Here is a 24493-nt window from a genome sequence, read left to right as displayed (position 1 = left end):
AAAATGTGAAACTGGAAAAAGTTTTTACTGTTTTTTTAAACTATTAAGTAAAACTGTAGAATGAGTGATAGTTTATTAGTTTTAAGCACAGAAAATAAATTTGTTGTTTAAGGAATTTAAAAAAAAATTCTCCTATTCCAGGCTATTTAGAACATGGGTTACATGGATATTTGGATGTTTTTGCCTTTTCTCCTCATGTTGCATTTTTAAATCTTTCTGGGAAAGAAGTAGATGTGGGTTGAAATACTAGCTCTGCCACATCATAAGATTATGACCTGGGCAAGCTTTTAAATCTCTGATGCTTCATTTCTTCTATAAAATGGGAGTAATAATAATTGGGATTGTTGGGAGGATTAACTGAGATGGGAGTGATCATATGTTGTATGTTGTTATCTGCTGATACCGTTATCTTTATCATCATGTTTATTAGGTATTTTTTATTGGCTCGTTCTGATCCGGATCCTAAGGCTCCTGCTAGTAAAGCCTTTACTGGCTTTATTGTGGAAGCAGACACCCCAGGAGTACAGATTGGAAGAAAGGTAAGTGTGTACTTATAGTGATTAAGGCCTCCAATATTGTTTTAACTATAAATTTCAAAATTAATAATTTCAGTTTCCTTTATTGAAAACATTTTGTTTGTATTAAGTTGCAATAAAAATAAACCTGCATTTGATGTTATTGGGTAAAATAATCCTTCCTGAAGATTTTTAAGTTGAGAATAGTCATTTCAAGTCATTTGAAAGAGTGGCCAAATTGTATACAATTTGTATACATATACAATTCTTTATGTTTACAGTTTGTCTATATTCTCATTGCTCCTGCTTCTCATGCTGCTTATTAAAAACCAGATTATATTTTTTTCTTAAGAAGGGTCATGGTATCTACAACTTCCTCTCAAATAATTCAACAAATAATGCTAATAGCTAATATACACACACAGAAAGCACACATAAAGCAAATGTGCCAAAATTGGTGGATCTAGGCAAAGGTATATAGGTATTCATTTTACTCCTCTTGCAATTCTTCTGTTGGTTTGAAAATTTTTAAAACAAAACATTGAGGGGATATAACTATCTTGGTAATTTCTTTTTTCATATATATATATCATTGAAGTATAGTTGATTTATAATGTTGGGTTAATTTCTGCTGTACAGAAGGGTGATTCAGTTATATATATATATATTTTTTTTTTTTTCATATTCTTTTCCATTATGGTTTATCACAGGATACTGAATACAGTTCCCTGTGCTATATAGTAGGACCTTGTTGTTTATCCATTCTGGATATATTAGCTTACATCTGCTAATCCCAAACTCTCACCGCCCACCTTGGTAACCACAAGTCTGTTCTATGTTTCTGGGAGTCTGTTTCTGTCTTGTAGATATGTTCCTTTGTCTTGTATTTTAGATTGCACATATGTGCTCAGTCACGTCCAACTCTTGTGACCCCCATGGACTATAGCCTGCCAGGCTCCTTTGTCGTAAGATTTTCCAGGCAAGAATACTGGAGTGAGTTGCTATTTCCTACTCCAAGATTCCACATATAGGTGATATCATATTGTATTTGCCTTTCTTTTTCTAACTTACTTCACTTAGTAGGATAATCTCTAGGACCATCTAAGTTACTGCAAATGGCATTATTTCATTCTTTTTATGGCTGAGGAATATTCACTTGTGTATGTATACCACATCTTCTTTATCCATTCGTCTGTCGATGGACATTTAGGTTGGGTTCGTGTCTCAGCTATTGTATATAGTGCCACTAGAAACATAGGGGTACATGTATCTTTTCAAATTATAGTTTTGTCTGGGTATATGCCCAGGAGTGGAATTGTTGGATCATATGGTAACCCTATTTTTGTTTTTTTGAAGAACCTCCATACTGTTTTCTGGGCTTCCCTGGTGGCTTAGATGGTAAAGAATCTGCCTACAATGTAGGAGACCCAGGTTCAATCCCTGGGTCTGGAAAATCCCCTGGAGAAGGGAATGGCTACCCACTCCAGTATTCTTGCCTGGAGAATTCCATGGATAGAGGAGCCTCGTGGGCTATGGGTTACAAAGAGTTGGACACAACCGAGTGACTAACATTTTTGCTTTCATACTGCTTTCCATCGTGGTAGCACCAATTTATATTCCCACCAACAGTGTGAGAAGGTTCCTTTTCTCCACACCCTCTCCAGCATTATTTGTAAACTTTTATTAATTTTTTAATTGAAAGCTAATTGCTTTACCGAATTTTGTTGTTTTCTGTCAAACCTCAACATGAATCAGCCATAGGTATATATATATCCCCTCCCTTTTGAACCTCCTGCCCATCTCCCTCCCCACCCCGCACCCCTACCCCTCTAGGTTGATACAGAGCCCCTGTTTGAGTTTCCTGAGACATACAGGAAATTCCCCTTGACTATCTATTTTTCATATGGTAATGTAAGTTTCCATGTTACTCTCTGCATACATCTCACCCTCTCCTCCCCTCTCCTCATGTCCATAAGTCTATTCTCTATGTCTATTTTTCCACTGCTGCCCTGCAAATGAATTCTTCAGTACCATTTTTCTAGATTCCTTATATATGCATTAGTGTACAGTATTTATGTTTCTCTTTCTGACTTATTTCACTCTGTATAATAGGCTGTAGGTTCATCCACCTCATTAGAATTGACTCAGATGCGTTCCTTTTTATGGCTAATACTCCATTGTGTATATGTACCACAACTTCTTTATCCATTCATCTGTTGATGGACATCTAGGTTGCTTCCATGTTCTAGCTATTGTGAATAGTGCTGCAATGAACAATGGAACATATGTGTCTTTTTCAGTTTTGGTTTTCTCAGAGTATATGCCTAGGAGTGGGATTGCTGGGTCATATAGTGGTTTTATTCCTAGTTTTTTAAGGAATCTCCATACCGTTTTCCATAGTGGCTGTGTCCGTTTATTTGTAGACTTTTTAATAATGGCCATCCTGGCCAGTGTGAGGTACCCATTGTAGTTTACATTGCCATTTCTCTAATAATTAGTGATGAAAAGTATCTTTTCATGTCCCTGGCAATTTCTTATCAAGTTAAACATGCACTTACCACATACCCAGCACTCCTAGATATTTATCCAAGAGAAATAAAAACAAGGACCTATGTTTATAGCAGCTTTATTTATAATTGCTGAAAACTTCGGAGTGGCAGGGCAGTGGGGGATGTCCATCAGCTGGTGAGCAGATAAAGGATATATGGTATATCCATATAGGGGAATGCTACTCTGAAATACTGATCAGCAGCCACATGGATGAATCTTAAAAGCACTCTGCTAAGTGAAAAGTCAGACACAGAAGGTCACCTTATTCCATTTATATGACATTCTGGAAAAGGAAAAACTTATGGACGAAATCAGATTGGTGATTTCTTGGGATTGGGAGTAGAGTAAGGGAATTGACTAAGAGAGTACAAAGGAACTTTTAGGCGTGCTGAACTATCTTCATTGTGGTGATAGTACATATATATCTGTCAAAACTATTAGAAAAGTATATGTTAGAAGAGTTAACTTTTCTATATGTAAATTCTATCTCAGAACACTTAATTCTCAGAGGTGGAGATAAATATTAATAGAAGTTCAACTTTTACTCAGTACATTGCTAGCTCTATTAGTTAAGCTAAAATTAAATGTTCCAAAGCAAATTATGTTAAATGCTTTTACTGACATTTGTGGTAAAAAGATAGTCTTAAAACATACAATGAAATTTGTCTTTGTGGGTAATATGTACATGTAGACTTTAAACTACTGTTGGTTTTGTAGACTAAAAACGATGAACAACTTGAGAGTTGTGAGTTAAGTTTTATTTGGGGCAAAATGAGGACTGCAGCCCGTGAGACAGGACCTGAGATAGTTTTGAGAGACAGCTCCAAAGAGGCAGTCAGGGAACATCAATATATAAGATTTTGGTGAAGGGGGAGTTCAGTGTAATCAAGTGCTTACTTTACAGAAGGTTTTCTGCTAGTCCTGAGGAGCTAATGTCACCATGAAGGGATTTAGTTATTTTATAGCCATTCCCTTCTGTATGAGATCTTGACTCAGGGATTAAACCCAGGTCTCCTGTATTGTAGGCAGATTCTTTAATGTCTGAGCCACCAGAGGGAAATGGGAAGGAAGAGTGTCTTAATAGGACTGTTAAGTTCTGTGGGATCATGAAATCAGTTCCTGAAAATATCCAACTATCTAAAGAACTAGTAGGTCTTTACCAGGGCTTCCCTGGTAGCTCAGCTGGTAAAGAATCCACCTGCAATGCAGGAGACCTGGGTGCAATTCCTGGGTCAGGAAGATACCCTGGCAAAGGGATAGGCTACCCAATCCTGTATTCTTGCCTGGAGAATCCCCATGGACAGAGGAGCCTGGCGGGCTATAGTCCAGTCCATGGGGTCGCAAAGAGTTGGACATGACTGAATAACTTAGCACATAGCACACATCTAAAGGCCTGTTCTGCCAGATTCCCTGGAGCACAGAGTGCCTCATTCCACCCTGAACTCCCTCAGGAGGTGTTGAAAGTCAGCAGCTGCAGCAGCACAGGGTTCAATCTCTGCAAAGGCAAATGGCGACTGCCCTTGTTCAGTCACTGGCAGATGCTCTCAGCAGGTGCCATTTGTCATTGACAGGTAAGTGACAATTTGTAGTCAACAGTTTCAGAGTTTGTGAAACATTGTTTTAGATGAGAGTTTCACAAACTTTTTATTTCAAAGATGTAGCATACATAAGTATTTTAGATTTTGAGGGCCACATGGTCTCTGTCACAAATACTCAGTTCTTGCCATCGTAGCAAGAAAGTAGCCACAGAGAACATGTAAATGTATAGGTGTGATTGTAGTCCTGTTTTTTAGAAAATAGGCATTGCAGGACATAGTTTGTCCACCTCCATATAAATAGGCAATTGCGGAAAATATTAAAGTCTTTAAGAGTGCTTAAAGCAAGAATTTATGCTAGCTCAAAATATGTTTCATACTACATATTGTTTTCCTTATTAGGAATTAAATATGGGACAGCGATGTTCAGATACAAGAGGAATTGTCTTTGAAGATGTGAGAGTGCCCAAGGAAAATGTTTTAATTGGTGAGGGAGCTGGTTTCAAAATTGCAATGGGAGCATTTGATAAAACCAGACCACCAGTAAGTAAGATGACTTAATAACCTTTATAGGAGTTTTCATTTATTATATTGAATAGTTTTGTTTTAATGTTGTTTGCTTGGTCTCTATTTCTTTTTAAATATCTGCTTTTATTAAAGATGGAGGGATTTTTTTTCTAAGAATTCTTCAGCATTCTTGCTGTTACAAAAATTATTTTAGTAAAAGCAAAATTACTACAGTTGTTAGATTTACAAAGAAGCATTTCACACTTAATTTAATCATTCCTGCTCATGTGTACTCATTCCTCTTGCCTTACTCATTAGGAATATTTCCCCTGAAAAGCTTTCCCGTTAAACAGAAAGAATGATTTATCTCTAGGCTATGATCCTGTGCCTTACAAATGCCTTCCATTAACCTTTAATTCATATAAAATATAAATTTAAATGCTTATCATTTCCCCCACCCTTTATTGCCTTAAGGTATAGGTCAGCTTCTCTTTGCACAAACTTTAACTTAGATTTTAGGCAAGTAGCCATTATATCTGTGTTTTAAAGACAACATGAACTTCTGCTTTGTAAAATGTAATGTCAGGTAGCAGCTGCTGCTGTGGGACTAGCACAGAGAGCTTTGGATGAAGCTACCAAGTATGCCCTGGAGAGAAAAACTTTTGGAAAGCTGCTTATAGAGGTAGGTAATTTTAATACTATACTTGTTTTGTTCAAATGTAAAACCATTCATTTTCACTTAATATTTGAAAACTTATTATTCACTTAATATTTTAAATTAAAAAATAGTTTATTTCTGCTTTGGTAGCAAGAAGATAATGTGAAGTGAAAGTGTCAGGCTGGGTTTTAAGACTAGATTTGCATATATATAGATATATATATATATATTTATTTGGCTGCACTAGGTCTTAGTTGCAGCATGTAGGATCTAATTATCTGACCAGGGATTGAACTCCAGCCCCTTGCACTGGAAATGTGGAGTCTTAGCCACTGGACCACCAGGGAAGTCCCAAGAGTAGATTTTCTTTAGACTCTGCTACTATTAATATCTGTTGTCTGCTTTGGGATTTATGTTAATTAAGAGGAAAAAGAACAGCTAATATTCAAGTGCCTGTATTATGTAATTCTGCCAGTGCATTCTTTTTTGTTCGTACTACAATTTCCATTAAAGACCAGGAAGCTGCAGCTTAGAATAAATAATTTGTCCAAGAACACACAATTTAGAAATCATAGTTCCAGGGTTCCATTTCATGCTCTTAATCCATGTTACTTCTCATGTCTTCTTGCTTATCAAATAATCAAACAATTTTAGTACTATTTGTTATTGTTTGTTTTTTTGCCATGTAGCATGTATTGTGGGATCTTAATTCCCCAACCAGGGATTGAACCTGGAGCCTTGGGGCAGTGAAAACTCAGAGTCGTAACCACTGGATTGTCAGGCAGTTCTCAAGAACTTTTTAATCTTATTTTTTCAAACATTTATGCTTCCCCATTGTCTGTATTCTCTAATATAACTCCTTCTGTAACTATTGGTTGCACAGTGCACACTCCCTATTTCTATCCCTGTGTGTCAGTGGTTATCAGACTATCTGGTGGAAGATAGGTTTTAATTTCCAGTCAACTGTGGACCGTTATTTTTATAAAATATAAGAATGTTGGGGGAGGCGCCAAGATGGCGGAGGAGTAGGACGGGGAAAACACTTTCTCCCCCACAAATTCATCAAAAGAGCATTTAAACGTCGAGTAAATTCCACAAAACAACTTCTGAATGCTGGCAGAGGACATCAGGCACCCAGAAAAGCAACCCAACTCTTCGAAAGGAGGTAGGAAAAAATATTAAAGACAATAAAAGAGACAAAAGAGGGAGGGACGGAGTTCCATCCCGGGAAGGGAGTCTTAAAAAGAGAGAAGTTTCCAAACACCAGGAAACCTTCTCACTGCCGAATCCGTGCCGAGCTTTGGAAGCACAGAGGGTAACATAACAGGGAGAAAAAATAAATAAACAATTAAAACTCGCAGATTGCGAGCCCTATGGTAACTCCCCCAGCAGAGAAGCAGCGCAGACGCCTGCATCCGCCATTAGCAAGCGGGGGCTGGGCAGGGAGGCACGGCGCGGGCTGCATCGCTGAGAGTAAGAATCTGGCCTGAATACCCTGAGCACTATCTGAGCGAAATAATTTGGGCTAGCAAACCAGACTGTGGGATATCTACCATGCGAAAAGCCAGCCCTAACCTAAGACACCGCCAGCCTGAGCACGGAACAAAGGACTAAACAGAGATAGCCGGCTGCAGACCTTCCCCCTCCGGTGACAGGCAGCCAGAGCCGGAAGGGGGCAATCACAGCCCCAGAGAGACATTATCTATAAAACTGGCTTCTTTGCTAACTAAAACTTATTGGGGGTCTGGACGGTCAACATCTGCCTGAGAAGGTGCGCCGGTTTTACACCCAGATAACCGAGTGGCGGGGAGGCGATAAGTCGCAGCATTGGCGCTCGCCAAACACCTCATCACCTGAGCTGCTCGGACCTGGGAAGAGCACAAAACGCAGGCCCAACTGAGTCTGCGCCTCTGAGGACTACCTGAGTGCCTGAACCTGAGCGGCTTGGACCTGGGAGGTGCATGCAACCCAGGGCCAGCCTCGGATTGTTCCCAGCGGAACAACCTAGAGCCCGAGCAGTGTGGGCAGGGAGGCTACACGCGCCGTGAGCGGGGGCAGACCCAGTGTGGCTGAGGCACTGCGAGCGCACGCCAGTGTCATTTGTTTGCAGCATCCCTCCCTCCCTCCCCACAGCGCGACTGAACAAAGAGAAGAAATACAGCTCCACCCACCAGAACACCAACACAAGCTTCCCTAACCAGGAAACCTTGACAAGCCACCTGTACAAACCCACACACAGCGAGGAAACGCCACAATAAAGAGAACTCCACAAACTGCCAGAATACAGAAAGGACTCCCAAACTCAGCAATTTAAACAAGATGAAGAGACAGAGGAATACCCAGCAGATAAAGGAACAGGATAAATGCCCACCAAACCAAACAAAAGAGGAAGAGATGGGGAATCCACCTGATAAAGAATTCCAAATAATGATAGTGAAATTGATCCAAAATCTTGAAATTAAAATGGAATCACAGATAAATAGCCTGGAGACAAGGATTGAGAAGATGCAAGAAAGGTTTAACAAGGACCTAGAAGAAATAAAAAAGAGTCAATATATAATGAATAATGCAATAAATGAAATTAAAAACACTCTGGAGGCAACAAATAGTAGAATAACAGAGGCAGAAGATAGGATTAGTGAATTAGAAGATAGAATGGTAGAAATAAATGAATCAGAGAGGATAAAAGAAAAACAAATTAAAAGAAATGAGGACAATCTCAGAGACCTCCAGGACAATATTAAACGCTACAACATTCGAATCATAGGGGTTCCAGAAGAAGAAGACAAAAAGAAAGACCATGAGAAAATACTTGAGGAGATAATAGTTGAAAACTTCCCTAAAATGGGGAAGGAAATAATCACCCAAGTCCAAGAAACCCAGAGAGTCCCAAACAGGATAAACCCAAGGAGAAACACCCCAAGACACATATTAATCAAATTAACAAAGATCAAACACAAAGAACAAATATTAAAAGCAGCAAAGGAAAAACAACAAATAACACACAAGGGAATTCCCATTAGGATAACAGCTGATCTTTCAATAGAAACTCTTCAAGCCAGGAGGGAATGGCAAGACATACTTAAAGTGATGAAAGAAAATAACCTACAGCCCAGATTATTGTACCCAGCAAGGATCTCATTTAAGTATGAAGGAGAAATCAAAAGCTTTTCAGACAAGCAAAAGCTGAGAGAATTCAGCACCACCAAACCAGCTCTCCAACAAATACTAAAGGATATTCTCTAGACAGGAAACACAAAAATGGTGTATAAACTCGAACCCAAAACAATAAAGTAAATGGCAACGGGATCATACTTATCAGTAATTACCTTAAACGTAAATGGGTTGAATGCCCCAACCAAAAGACAAAGACTGGCTGAATGGATACAAAAACAAGACCCCTACATATGTTGTCTACAAGAGACCCACCTCAAAACAGGGGACACATACAGACTGAAAGTGAAGGGCTAGAAAAAGATTTTCCATGCAAATAGGGACCAAAAGAAAGCAGGAGTCACAATACTCGTATCAGATAAATTAGACTTTAAAACAAAGGCTGTGAAAAGAGACAAAGATGGTCACTACCTAATGATCAAAGGATCAATCCAAGAAGAAGATATAACAATTATAAATATATATGCACCCAACATGGGAGCACTGCAGTATCTAAGACAAATGCTAACAAGTATGAAAGGAGAAATTAACAATAACACAATAATAGTGGGAGACTTTAATACCCCACTCACACCTATGGATAGATCAACTAAACAGAAAATTAACAAGGAAACACAAACTTTAAACGATACAATAGACCAGTTAGACCTAATTGATAGCTATAGGACATTTCATCCCAAAACAATGAATTTCACCTTTTTCTCAAGCGCATGGAACCTTCTCCAGGATAGATCACATCCTGGGCCATAAAGCTAGCCTTGGTAAATTCAAAAAAATAGAAATCATTCCAAGCATCTTTTCTGACCACAATGCAGTAAGATTAGATCTCAATTACAGGAGAAAAACTACTAAAAATTCCAACATATGGAGGCTGAACAACACGCTGCTGAATAACCAACAAATCACAGAAGAAATCAAAAAAGAAATCAAAATTTGCATAGAAACGAATGAAAATGAAAACACAACAACCCAAAACCTGTGGGACACGGTAAAAGCAGTCCTAAGGGGAAAGTTCATAGCAATACAGGCACACCTCAAGAAACAAGAAAAAAAGTCAAATAAATAACCTAACTCTACACCTAAAGCAACTAGAAAAGGAAGAAATGAAGAATCCCAGGGTTAGTAGAAGGAAAGAAATCTTAAAAATTAGAGCAGAAATAAATGCAAAAGAAAAGAGACCATAGCAAAAATCAACAAAACCAAAAGCTGGTTCTTTGAAAGGATAAATAAAATTGACAAACCATTAGCCAGACTCATCAAGAAACAAAGGGAGAAAAATCAAATCAATAAAATTAGAAATGAAAATGGAGAGATCACAACAGACAACACAGAAATACAAAGGATCATAAGAGACTACTATCAACAATTATATGCCAATAAAATGGACAACTTGGAAGAAATGGACAAATTCTTAGAAAAGTACAACTTCCCAAAACTGGACCAGGAAGAAATAGAAAATCTTAACAGACCCATCACAAGCACGGAAATTGAAACTGTAATCAAGAATCTTCCAGCAAACAAAAGCCCAGGTCCAGACGGCTTCACAGCTGAATTCTACCAAAAATTTAGAGAACAGCTAACACCTATCCTGCTCAAACTCGTCCAAAAAATTGCAGAGGAAGGTAAACTTCCAAACTCATTCTATGAGGCCACCATCACCCTAATACCAAAACCTGACAAAGATCCCACAAAAAAAGAAAACTACAGGCCAATATCACTGATGAACATAGATGCAAAAATCCTTAACAAAATTCTAGCAATCAGAATCCAACAACACATTAAAAAGATCATACACCATGACCAAGTGGGCTTTATCCCAAGGATGCAAGGATTCTTCAATATCCGCAAATCAATCAATGTAATACACCACATTAACAAAATGAAAAATAAAAACCATATGATAAAAAAAAAAAAGAATGTCACAACATTATCAAATTGTTACAAATGCTTACTCTCGCTTTGTGTATCATGAACCAGTCCAGTAACAATTTGTGGTCTATAGATGAAACTTGGATTAGTACACTTCTGTATCTCAACCTCAATTATGTAATTTATTTTTGTTATAATCTAGATAACCTTCTCAGATTTGCTTTTCAGTTTTTTTTTTTTAACCCTACATCTAATCTCCTCTTCAATCCATTTAATGACTTTTTTCATTTATAGAATTTATGTTTGGTTCTTTTTCATTTCTACCCTTTCTTTTATGGTGGCCTGGTTTTTCAACATAGCTTCTCTTTCTCCTTTTTTATCTCTTTAATTATATAAAACTTCAGTTATAGTCACTTTCTGATTTTTTTTCTGTTATTTCAAGTTCTTACAGTGGCTAATTTTTTGGTTTGCTGCATCTGATCTCTCTGTTATGACCAGTTATTTCCTGTCTTGATTTTTGCTTCTAAGCTTATCTGCAGCAGCATTCATTAGTTTCTTCAGTGCATTGTGGAAGTATCCAGGAGACCGGTTTTCGTACTTTTTTATACTTTTTATCAGGTAGCCCAGAGGTTTCAGCATTCTTAGAGCTGTTTTTTTCTCATGAATTTCTCCACTTGTGAAATCCTGTACCATAGCTGTGTACATTGATTACATGTTTAAAAGAGATTCCTTTTTTAAATCTCCCAGACAGAGTCTTGGGCAAGAAATAAGCTTCTTTGTGGCCTTCTTGCCTTGATGAGCTTCTCCTTAGGAAAGAGAAGTTCTTATAGGCAGAGAATCTCAATTTCAGCCCCTCATCTTTTTCATTCTCACATCTGTCTCCTGTTCTTCTGTGTTCATTAAAACCCCAACTCCTATCACATTAGACTCAAATCTCAGTCTGATTTTTTTTCCTTCCCCCTGTCATTGCTTCTCAATCAGGATTAAATTTCTGGAGGCCCTTGGAGATTTGTTTCTTTCCTTTGAGTTGTTTTATTTTGCTTTTATTTTCTAAATAACTTTATTAATTAGCTGTTAGGTCTTTGTTGCTCTACTTGCGAGCTTTTCTCTAGTTGCGGTGAGCACGGTCTACTCTCTTAGTTGTGGTGAGCGGGCCTCTCATTGGAGTGACTTCTCTTGTTGCGTGGCACAGGTTCTGGAGTGCAGAGGTTTCAACAGCTGGCACGTGGGCTCAGTAGTTGCAACTCCTGGGCTCGAGAGCACAGGCCCAATGTTTGTGGCACACTTGCTTAGTTGTTCCATGGCATGTGGGATCTACCTGGACCGGGGATTAAACCTATGTCTCCTGCATTAGCAGGCAGATTCTTTACCACTGAGCCACAAGGGAAGCCTCCTTGTTTTGTTTTTAAATCAAACATTTCTTTGTGTTTGTGAACAAAAAGAGAGTTTATATTAACTCATTTATGTCACCAGAGCTACATGTATACAGATTAGTGAAATGTATGTTTATTATTAAATATTAGTTTAGTTTAATCATAAACAGATAACATCATTTTCAGGTCCTTCTCACCAACTATCTGATATTCTTCTGGCTATTTTCAACTCAAAATGGAATATTTTATGTTCCTTTTCTTACAGACTCTAAAGATTCTTTTTTGTATTCTTACCATCTGCACAATGATATTTTTGCCTCATGGGCTCTTACTGTTAAGTATAGAAAGTGTGTTTTTGCTTACTACTTTTCTAAGCTAAACAAAGGAGATATTAAGCAGCTGATTTATACATAGATTTTTTTTTTAGTTTTGTTTGAAGGGACATTATTGAGTGTAGTCTTCTAATCCTAACTCTCCTGTTCATTCCCATGTTTATCATTGTTGTTATTACTACTTCTCTCTTCAAGAGAACACTGTGCCACTATCCCTCACAGTGCTTAACTTGCTGTGGGTAAAGAAAACTGACAAAAACAGAGGATGGTACTTTTTCTTATCAATAAGTAAAACTAGGAACACCAATAACAAATTACAGGATGATAAAATCTCTTAATAGTAGGCAATAACTGCCTACTCCTTTGTCTAGTCAAAATCCTCCATCCAGGTTAAAGCTGGAGTAGTTTGGGATGATATGAAAGAATCCCTTGTGAGTAACTGTCATTTGTATTGATTATTATTGCTAGTAAGCAATACCTTTTCCCCTTGATTTCCATTTCTTGGTGGAAAAATGAATGAGGAGAAATACTATTTGGGACTTGAGACTGAAATAAGATATACTTAGAAAGAAATATACTTATATCTCTTTTTTTAACCACTTTATGGTCAAAATTCTTTCAGTATCCTCTCATCACACTCAGATCAAAATCCAGAGTACTTGCAGTGGTCTTCTGTCTTCCACACTGACCTTTTGTTGTTGTTTTTATGTTTACTCCTCCCGGCAAATATCTACTTCCTCATTGATTTCACTAAAGAATATACCCTGTGTAAAACAACGCCTGAAACACTTGATATAGTGATGACTGTGACTGATGAGTGTGTGCTCAGTCGTGCCTGACTCTTTGCGATGCCATGGACGGTAGCCTGCCAGGCTCCTCTGTCCATGGGATTTTCCAGGCAAGAGTACTGGAGTGGGTTTCCATTTCCTACTCCAGGGGGTCTTCCCAACCCAGAGATCGAACCTGTATCTCTTGCGTCTGCTGCATTGGCAGGCTGATTCTTTACCACTTAGTGCCACCTGGGAAGATCTCACTTTTTTTCTTCATAGCTCTTAGCACTGCCCAACATTATATCATGTATGCGTTTGTCTGCTATCTTTCTTTACTGCCTCACTAGAATGTAAGCTCAGCACAAGTAGTAAATTTCTGTTTTGGAAACCTTTATATTTCTAGCGCTTATGATATGTTTTGCACTGTGAACTTCTCAACAAATAGTACTGCATGCATTAATTCATTTAATCCTTGAGGAAGGCCTGAATTGCCATAAACTTCCATCTTAGAACTACCTTTGTTATGTCCCATAGATTTTGGAACATTATGTTTTTGTTTGCAATTTGTCTCCAGGTGTTTTTTTTTTATTTCCTCTTTGATTTCTTAAGAGATCCATTGTTTTTTTTTTAGTAACATGTTGTTTACATTCCACATTTTTTGTGTGTTTTGTAGGATTGTTTCTGTTTTTGATTTATAGTTTCTACCGCTGTAGTCAGAAAAGACATTTGACATGATTTCAACCTTGTTACCCTTATTGAGACTTTTTTTGTGGTCTGACATGTTATCTATCATGTAGAATGTTTCATTAACTCTTTAAATAGAATGTGTACTCTGCTCTTTTGGGGTCATAAATATATTTTTCCAAAGTTGTAAGCATACTTCATATTTGAAACTTTCATATATCAAGGTATGGTGGACATGGCTTCATCCTATAACATATCTTGGCCATATAACTCACAGATAACTTACTGTCTCCTTCTGAAAATATTTGTCTAAGTCTCCTAGTTGATTAGGCTTCCCTGGTGGCGCAGATGGTAAAGAAACTGCCTGCAATGCAAGAGACCTATGTTTGATTCCTTGGTTGGCGACATTCTCTGGAGAAGGACATGGCATCCCACTCCAGTATTCTTGCCTGGAGAATGCCATGGATAGACGAGCCTAGTGGGCTACAGTGCATGAGGTCACAAAGAGTCGGACAGGACTGAGTGACTAACACTTTCCCTGTTTGATTATGAACCTCTAGAGGATAAAAAACATCTTTTATTTATCCTTATCATTTTCCCATCAGCACCTGATAACAGTGCCACATGATTTTTCACTGTCTATGGCAGTTTTCTTTTAAAAATCCCAGGAGCTTCTCAGAAGGATCCATATAATTTTTGTGGTATTTTTTATCAAAAATGTATAACCTCATTCCAATCCTGAGAAAACATCGTGCAAACCCAAACTATGGGACATTCTACAAAATATAACCAATCATTGTTCTTCATAAGTGCACAGTGGTCATGAAAGAGAAGGAAAGACTGAGGAATCCTAACAGCTTTGGAAAGACTAGGAAGAAATAAAAATTAAATTCAGTTGGAATCCTGGATGCGATCTTACACAGAGAAAGGACATTGATGGAAAACTTGGCCAAATTTGAATAAAGTATATAGTTTAGCTGATAATATTTTACCAATGTTAATTATACTATGGTTTTGTAATATGTTACCACTGGAGGAAGCAGAGTGTAACTTTTTAAGTCTAAAATTAGTTTTTAAAGTTAAAAAAGTTTCAGGGGAAATAATTTTAAATTATTCAATAAATACCTTAAACTTTTTTCTGTTTAATTCTAGCACCAAGGAATATCATTTTTGCTGGCTGAAATGGCAATGAAAGTTGAACTAGCTAGATTGAGTTACCAGAGAGCAGCTTGGGAAGTTGATTCTGGTCGCCGAAATACCTATTATGCCTCTATTGCAAAGGCATATGCTGGAGATATCGCAAATCAGTTAGCTTCTGATGCTGTTCAGATTTTTGGAGGCAATGGATTTAATACTGAATATCCTGTAGAAAAATTAATGAGAGATGCCAAGATCTATCAGGTAATGTTAAAATGATTATGGTTGATTTTTAAGAAATAATATTCATAAATCATATGGTAGATCTCTGATTATTTAAAGATTTTATGTCACAGGTAATAATAAATCATCATAATAAGTGGCTGTGAGCCTAAATTTTTAGAACTAATTAACACAAAGAAGAATGTTACTTTGAAGTAAATGCCTTGAGTGAGCAAGCTAACAAAGCAAATAGTTTAGACATATAGATTTATCTGAATAACCCTTCTTTGATTCTTAACATCCTAGGTAATTGTAGCCACTCTTTGCTCTCCTAAAAGTCTGTATATCACGTAAACTAATTAAATTATTTTATTTTGAATCGTACCTGACAACTCTTGAGGTCATATTTGGGAGGTAAAAAAACACAAAGAGAATGTGATATGACTCTGTCTTCTAAATTAAATTGATGGTTAAGAAAACTTAGAGATAGTAGTGAAGAGATAGTAGTGATTTAGTAAATAAGATATAAATGCTCATTCCACATGTATCTTAAGTATTTATAAGCAATGCTTCTCAATATCTCCTCCATTACTTCCCTCAACCCCCAGGAAATTATTTGACAAATCTAGTCATTTAAAATCCAGGGGTAGAATCATAGAATGTTAAAGAAAGAAATTTAGACAGTGCAGCCCCTCAATTTAGATTTGAAAAAACTGAGGATCACAATTTGTGCCTTATCTAACGTTCCAAATTTATTTGATAATGCTCTCCCTTCCCTGGAGCCTATAATTATTACCTTTTTACTTTTCTCCGGCATCTGAACAAATAGTTAGAAGTTTAAACTGGAAGTGAGGGCTGTCTTCTAGGAATACTTAACTGAACAAAACAAATCCTTCCAGGATCTTTTTTCATTAGCAACTCAGTTCCTTAGGAACAAAAAGTAAAAATCAGGTTTGAGAGTAAGAATAGAAAATGACTGAAGATGACAACTAGCTAAAACAGCTCAAAAAAGTTGGTTAAATATTTCAGCAACATTAAACATTAGATTTCCCAAATACTTTTTGAAAGTCAATATCCTTTTGTTTTAAGACTGTCCTCCAAAATTTTGGTAGAGTTCTTATAATAATTTTAACTAATCTTTAGAGAATTATGTATTATCATGGTTTTCAGAAAATCAGGTTTCAAAATAACTGTACATTATAGACCATATGTATGGTTTGATTCAGTTTAGTACTAGAATGGAGTTTAGAGGACTGTCTAAAATACTGAGGACTTACATATGAAATATATTTAACCTACTTTTTTTTTTCTTCCAGATTTATGAAGGTACAGCACAAATTCAAAGGCTTATTATAGCCCGTGAACACATTGGCAGGTATAAGAAGTAACCAGATCACCGTGTTAATAATCGTTGAGTAATTAGAATATGATCTACTATTTAAACTCCAGGAAAGAATAAGGGCTTTAAGGTTTTTTTTCCAGCGAAAATTTTAACATAGGTTCTCATGTACTAAACCTGTATAACTGATTCTAATAGTATTAGGTTGGCCAAAAAGTTTGTTTGGGTTTTTTTATAATGTTATGAAAAAACCTGAATGAACTTCTGGGCCAACCCAAGTTTTCTACTTTTGTTTAACTTTATGACTTGCCTTTTCTATAACACATTTGGTTTTATTAAAGTTATGTGTTTTCCTTTAGTTCCAGTGTACCTGAATTACATTAACCTAGAAAAATACGTTTGGTTTGTTGTTTTAACCTCTGAAAATTAGAGAAACAGAAATTTCTTGGAATTTCAGTGTTTTTCCAAAGACAGAAAAGAAGGTTTATAAACTATTCAGAATGTTCCAAAATTTACATTGAGAAAATATTCTAGGATTTAAATAACTTGTCAGTGACTTTGTAGACTTAATGGTCTTATATTAGAAGAATTAATTTTACTGCAATTTGGAAAGCATTTGGTTTCTCTTTTGTACAGTAATAGTCAAAAATTTGATGTTCATATTCTCCCTTTAAACAGTGACCAGAAGTTACATAGAAGTTTTTAATTTTGAACCCACATAATTCTGAGCCCACATTTCACTTGCCTTATTTTTAAAAAGTCAATACAGTTTCCCTTAAATTATTTTTATATGACTCTGTTGGTCTCTGGTTAACCTTTGGTCTGTTGTATACAATCTGATTTCATGCACATACATTCTAAAAATAAACTTAAATTTGTTCAGTATTATGTATCTGTTCAATTTGTGTATCTGTTTGTATTCTTTTCAAGAAGTCTTATTATTTCATGTAATAGTGTATACTTGATTTATTTACTATGATGGAAAAAAATTCATGTTTTGATTTTGAACTGCATAAAGTTAGCTGTTCATGTTTTTATTAGATTGCATTATTAGAAAATATCAAGATGGAATAATGAAAGGACCAAATGTGACCTTATGTCACTTATTTTCCAATTCTGATACCAACTGGGCATCCACAGTTCAATCTTATTCTGACAATAATGCAGAATAGTTAGCATCAGACTCCACAGGTTTAAGAACTCTGGCCCACTCTGCCTGAAGTGGTATCTCACTTTCAACACCACTTGTAAATCCTGGATCCCCAGGCCACCCACACTTCTGTCCACTTTGGTTACAAATTTGGGTATTCCATGTCCCTGCCCTCAGGTTTGATAATTTGCAAGAATGACTCACAGAACTCAGATAAAACACACTTACTGGTTTATTACAAAGGAGGAAATGCAAAGAGCAAGGTATAAGGAGAGACACCGGGTTACATAACTTCTCCCAATGCACCACCCCCCCAGTACTGCAGTGTGTTCCTTGGAAGCATAGTTCAGTGTGTAATCTGGAAACTCCTGAATCTCATCATTCAAGTGTTTATGGAGAATCCTCAGCCTTCCTTTCCTCCCCAGATGTCAGGTGGGGCTGAAATTTCCACCTGCTTTAGTCAGCTAAGGTCGCCGTAACAAACTGCCACAGACTGGGTGGCTTAAACAACAGAAAATTTTTTTCTCACAGTTCTGGAGGCTAGAAGTCTAAGACCAAGGTACCATCTTGGTTGGTTTCTGGTGAGGCCTCTCATCCTGGTTTGTGTAATACGCTGCTACCTTCTCATTGTGTTTTCACATGGCCTCGTGTCTGTGCACGACTGTAGGGAGCAGGCACTGGTGTCTCTTCTTACAAGGACACCAGCTTTATTAGATTAGAACCATACCTTTATGACCTGATTTAACTTTCATTACTTCTCTGAAGTCCAAAGCTTCAAATATGCTCACATGAGAATGGTTAGGGCTTCATCATATGTTGGGGGTAGGGGTGGGGGGAGCTGTGGGTGGCAGTCGAGACCACAACAGTATCCTCTAATTACTTGGTCTTTTTGGTGATCAGCCCCATCCTGAGCCTCTTTAGGGGTCCCACGCTGTCACCTCATTAGCATAACTCTACTTTGATCTTTTGACAGAACCTCATTAGGAATAATATAACATACTTCTGTTGCTCAGGAAATTCCAAGGAATTGATGAACTTAGAGCAGGCATGACCAAATGTTGGGGAAAAAACCATAAAGGGAAGCAGGACCTTATGGTCCTTACCCACCACCACCCCTTCTTCCCCATGTCCTTCACCTGTCTGTTGTCTGTGGGAAAACTTCAGCTGAAGAAAAAGTTTAATCAGAAAAGTGAGAAAATGCAGAAGCAAAGAAAAGCAGTCAAACAGGTCAAAAACAGTAACTGTTTAATCAGTGAGCAAAGCCAAGAACCTTTAGTTCCTCCTCCAAAGCTATGGAAAGTATTTTGAGCCATATCCTGTGAGCTGTATTATAGAGTCTGAAAGCCCCACCAGGTGAAAGAAGTTAACTACAAAATAACCAGACTGTAGCCATGACATAAGCTGCCACAATTCTGAGAATTTGTCTCAAGGAAATAGAAATAAACTGACCCTGGAACTGAAGAATAACTGTATTTAAAGCAATCAAGATGACGCTGGTCAGACCACCACATGACCAATTTCAAGATGACTGTCAGAGCTAACTGCTGTTTCTGCATGTGGCCCTCTCTGTCTAGAAAAGCTCTTTCTCCCTGATTGTCAGGTTGTGGTGAGTCGGGCTTTATATGTGTCTCCCTCATCCTTGCCCCCACCCCCAGCCATTTCCAGCATCCAAAATAAAGCAAACATTCCATCAAACTTGCTTCTTTTTTTCCTTGTTGTTTTTAGGTGGTTAAAAAAAAAAAAAAAAAAACTTTTAATTTTGTATTGGGGTATAGTTGATTAACAATGTTGTGACAGTTTCAGGTGAACAGTGAAGGGACTCAGCCATATATATACATGTATCCATTCTCCCCCAAACTCCTCTCCCATCCAGGTTGCCACATAACATAGAGCAGAGTTCCATGTGCTATACAGCATTTGTTATCCACTTTAGCATTGTGTGCATGTCCATCCCTAACTCCCTAACTGTCCCTTCCCCCTGGCAACCATAAGTTCATTCTTGAAGTCTGAGTCTGTTTTATAAGTAAGCTCATCTGTATCATTTCTTTTAGATTCTGCATAGAAGGTTGTCATACACTATATTTTTCCTTCTCTGTATGACTTACTTCACTTAGTATGACATTCTCTAGATCCATCTATGTTCCTGCAAATGGCATCATTTCATTCTTTGTAATGGCCGAGTAAAATTCCATTGTATATGTATACACCACATCTTATCCATTCCTCTATTGATGGACATTTAGGTTGCTTCCACGTGTTGGCTATTGTAAACAGTGCTGCAATGAACATTGGGGTGCGTGTATCTTTTCGGATCATGTTTTCTCTGGATATATGCCTGGAATGGGATTACAGGGTCATATGGTTAGCTTTATTTTTAATTTTATAAAGAACCTCCATACTGTTCTCCATAGTGGCTGTACCAATTTACATTCCCAACAGAATAGGAGGGGTCTCTTCTCTCCATACCCTCTCCAGCATTTATTGTTTTCTACCCAACTTCTTCTTTATTGGCTTTTGAGTGGCAACAGGCACACCACAATTTTGGTTACAGACTCACCCAGGGACTGAGGACAAAGACCAAATACATTTCCTCTTACACCTCACTAAATTATAAAGATCTAATATTTTACCCAAAAAGTTTAAATGGCTTTTTCATGCTTAACTGTGAAACTGTTTTTTAATGGCACAGCTCAAGATTGGTAACAGATTGGGTCTCTAAATAAGTTGGATATTGGTGATGGAATTCCAGTTGAGCTATTTCAAATCCTGAACAATGATGCTGTGAAAGTGCTGCACTCAATATGCCAGCAAATTTGGAAAACTCAGCAGTGACCAGAGGACTGGAAAAGGTCAGTTTTCATTCCAATCCCAAAGAAAGGCAATGCCAAAGAAAGCTCAAACTACCGCACAATTGCACTCATCTCACATGCTAGTAAAGGGATGCTTAAAATTCTCCAAGCCAGGCTTCAGCAATACGTAACTGTGAACTTCCAGATCTTCAAGCTGGTTTCAAAAAAGGCAGAGGAATTAGAGATCAAATTTCCAACATCCTCTGGATCATGGAAAATGCAAGAAAGTTCCAGAAAAACATCTAATTCTGCTTTATTGACTATGCCAAAGCCTGTGACTGTGTGGATCACAATAACCTGTGGAAAATTCTGAAAGAGATGGGAATACCAGACCACCTGACCTGCCTCTTGAGAAACCTATATGCAGGTCAGGAAGCAACAGTTCGAACTGGACATGGAACAACAGACTGGTTCCAAATAGGAAAAGGAATACGTCAAGGCTGTATATTGTCACCCTGCTTATTTAACTTATATGCAGAGTACATCATGAGACATGCTGGGCTGGCTGAAGCACAAGCTGGAAACAAGATTGCAGGGAGAAAGATCAATCACCTCAGATACGCAGATGACACCACCCTTATGGCAGAAAGTAAAGAAGAACTAAAGAGCCTCTTGATGAAAGTAAAGAGGAGAGTGAAAAAATTGGCTTAAAGTTCAACATTCAGAAAACGAAGATCATGGCATCTGGTCCCATCACTTCATGGCAAATAGATGGGGAAACAGTGGCTGACTTTATCTTTGGGCTCCAAAATCCACTGCAGATGGTGATTGCAGCCATGAAATTAAAAGATGCTTGTTCCTTGGAAGGAAAAGTTATGACCAACCTAGACAGCATATTAAAAAGCAGAGACATTACTTTGTCCACAAAGGTCCATCTAGTCAAGGCTATGGTTTTTCCAGTGGTCATGTATGGATGTGAGAGTTGGACTGTGAAGAAAGCTGAGTGCCGAAGAATTGATGCTTTTGAACTGTGGTGTTGGAGAAGACTCTTGAGAGTCCCTTGGACTGCAAGGAGATCCAACCAGTCCATCCTAAAGCAGATCAGTCCTGGGCGTTCATTGGAAGGACTGATGCTGAAGCTGAAACTCCAATACTTTGGCCACCTGATGTGAAGAGTTGACTCATTGGAAAAGACCCTGATACTGGGAAAGATTGAGGGCAGGAGGAGAAGGGGATGACAGAGGATGAGATGGTTGGATGGCATCACCCACTCAATGAACATGGGTTTGGTTGGACTCCAGGAGTTGGTGATGGACAGGGAGGCCTGGCGTGCTGCGGTTCATGGGGTCGCAAAGAGTTGTACATGACTGAGCAAGTGAACTGAACTGAACACTGAAATTACAAGTTACGTGTAATATGTATGTTCCAAATATAAATTTGCATTTACCTAAGTTAAAAAACTCACCTACATAAACCTTCTAGACATCTAATTATATTCTAAAGCCATATAATAATAAAGTACCTTTGATAAGTATTAAGTGATTATATAATTATCAATTAAGAGACTTTAGTCACAAGTAACCAGAATGAACTTAAGCTACTTAAGCAAAATACGGACAAATGTAAGCATATTGAAGTGCCTCATGTATCTGAAGGCTGGAATGGAGTCAGTTTTAGGAAGGGACTAAAACCAAAATAGTCTTTAGGAACCCATGAAATAGTACTTTTCTGTCTCTCAGTTCTACCTTCTCTACCATGTTGCATTCTTTCTTGATCTATAGACTAGTTTCCTCTACTTTTTTGATCTCAAGATAGAATAAAATCTAGCACTTTATATATTAGATTTCCCACCACTTAGAAAAGTTGACTGGCTAGGGCCATTACAGCCTGGAGTACAGGTCAGATTACAAGAATGATTTTTGATTGCCTACATCTGTGACTTGATGGTTCCTGGAAAAGACAATTTTATAAAACATCTGGTATATTTTTTTAAGATCTGGTATTTTTATGACAAGTTTAATGAATGTTTAAGGAATCTACCAGAGTAATCAATTTGCATATAGGAAGAAGAGATTGTTCCAAGACCCCTCTGGATTAAAAAAAAAACACAACTGTTTATATGGCTTCTAGAATGAAATCCATTGATTTGAATATATCCCTGTAATCAGATAATAAAAAGTTCTTTGGGGATTAAAGGTTGAACCCTATAGGCAACAGTGGTGTTTTTTTTTTTTTTTTTTTTAGGTTTCATGTAACTAATGAATGAGAAAACTAAAAAGATGTTAAATTGTATAAGGGAGAACTTAAGAACAGACATTTCTACAGTTAGAAATGCTTAAAAGAATTTGCTAATATGTGTAAAACTGGTTAATAACCTGTAGGGTGAAAAATAAAGAGAGGGTCATTTTTTCTTTACAGGAGAAACCAGTTGTAGTTCATGGTTCATTTCCATAACTCTCCATTTTCTACAATTTAACTTTTAACTTTACAGAGTTGTAAAAGAGTTAAACCAGGCAATAGAAAATCACAGATATATACCTGTTCAGAAAATACCCAGAGGATCCATGAGATAATACCTTGATGTTGTTCAATCACTCAGTCCTGTCCAACTCCTTGCAATCCCATGGACTGCAGCATGCCAGACTTCCCTGTCCTTCACTATCTCCCAAAGTTTCTTCAGACTCATGTCCATTGAGTCTATGATGTCATCCAACCATCTCATCCTCTGTCGACTCTGTCTCCTGCCTTCAATCTTTCCCTGCATCAGGGGAAAGAGTTGGCTCCAATGAGTTGGCTCTTCCCATCAAGTGGCCAAAGTATTGGAGCTTCAATTTCGGCATCAGTCCTCCCAATGAATACTCAGGGTTGATTTCCTTTAGGATTGACTGGTTTGATCTCTTTACTGTCCAAGGGATTCTCAAGTCTTCTCCAGCACCATAATTCCAAAGCATCAATTCTTCAGTGCTCAGCCTTCTTTATGGCCCACATCTCACATCCATACATGACTACTAGAAAAACTATAACTTTGACTATACAGACCTTTGTCAACAAAGTGGTGTCTTTGTTTTTTAATGCCCTATCTAGATTTGACATAGCTTTCCTTCCAAGGAACAAGCATCTTTTAATTTTGTGGCTGCAGGCACCATCCACGGTGATTTTGGAGCCCCCCAAAATAAAGTCTGTCACTTTTTCCACTTTTTCCCCATCTATTTGCCATGAAGTGATGGGACTGGATGCCATGATCTTTATTTTTTGAATGTTGACTTTTAACCCAACTTTTTCACTCTCCTTCAACTTCATCAAGAGGCTCTTTAGTTCCTCTTTGCTTTCTGCCATTAGGATGGTGTCATCTGCATAGCTGAGGTTATTGATATTTCTCCCTGCAATCTTTTTTTTTAAATTTCTTATATTCTTTTATTCTGCATTGCATCCAAACATTATGTTTTACTTTGATCATTACCTCCACAAAATCCTAATTGCTAAGTAAAGCCTATTCATTAAATATCAATACCATACCTAATGAAAATGGCATTTTATAGAGCTCTTAGATACTATACCCCTGGAAGCATATGCTCTATAGAGATGGCCAATATTCAGAAGCTAGATTTTCTTGTACTTCCCAAGTGATCAGGAATAACCAAAATATTTTAAATGAATGAAAATTATTCATGGTCCAAAAAGCTAGCTTGTGCTTCATCCAGCCTGGCATTTCACATGATGTACTCGGCATATAAGTTAAATAAGCAGGGTGACAATATACAGCCTTGATGTACTCCTTTCCCAATTTTGAACTAGTCTGCTGTTGCTTCTTGACCCACATATAGGTTTCTCAGGAGATAGGTAAAGTAATCTGGTAGTCCCATCTCTAAGAATTTTCCACAGTTTGTTG

The 24493-nt window shown here is 37.5% G+C and overlaps 1 protein-coding gene across 2 annotated transcripts in view; it reads left to right on the top strand.

The window, feature by feature from the left end:
• The window catches only part of ACADM (acyl-CoA dehydrogenase medium chain), a 38420-nt gene extending 20870 nt beyond the window's left edge, over positions 1-17550 (top strand). For both annotated transcript variants that reach the window (XM_070367848.1, XM_005893465.3), the window contains 5 exons: positions 431-539; positions 5003-5143; positions 5694-5789; positions 15120-15368; positions 16643-17550. In XM_070367848.1, the coding sequence (XP_070223949.1) occupies positions 431-539; positions 5003-5143; positions 5694-5789; positions 15120-15368; positions 16643-16714 (667 nt within the window). In that variant the 3' untranslated portion in view covers positions 16715-17550. The remainder of the gene's footprint in view (positions 1-430; positions 540-5002; positions 5144-5693; positions 5790-15119; positions 15369-16642) is intronic.
• Positions 17551-24493: the final 6943 nt, after the last annotated feature.

Source organism: Bos mutus, chromosome 3 (genome assembly GCF_027580195.1).
Source record: "Bos mutus isolate GX-2022 chromosome 3, NWIPB_WYAK_1.1, whole genome shotgun sequence".
Classification (NCBI taxonomy): Eukaryota; Metazoa; Chordata; class Mammalia; order Artiodactyla; family Bovidae; genus Bos; species Bos mutus.
The sequence above is the reverse complement of the archived record's forward strand: the minus strand, read 5'-3'. Positions and strand labels throughout refer to the sequence as shown.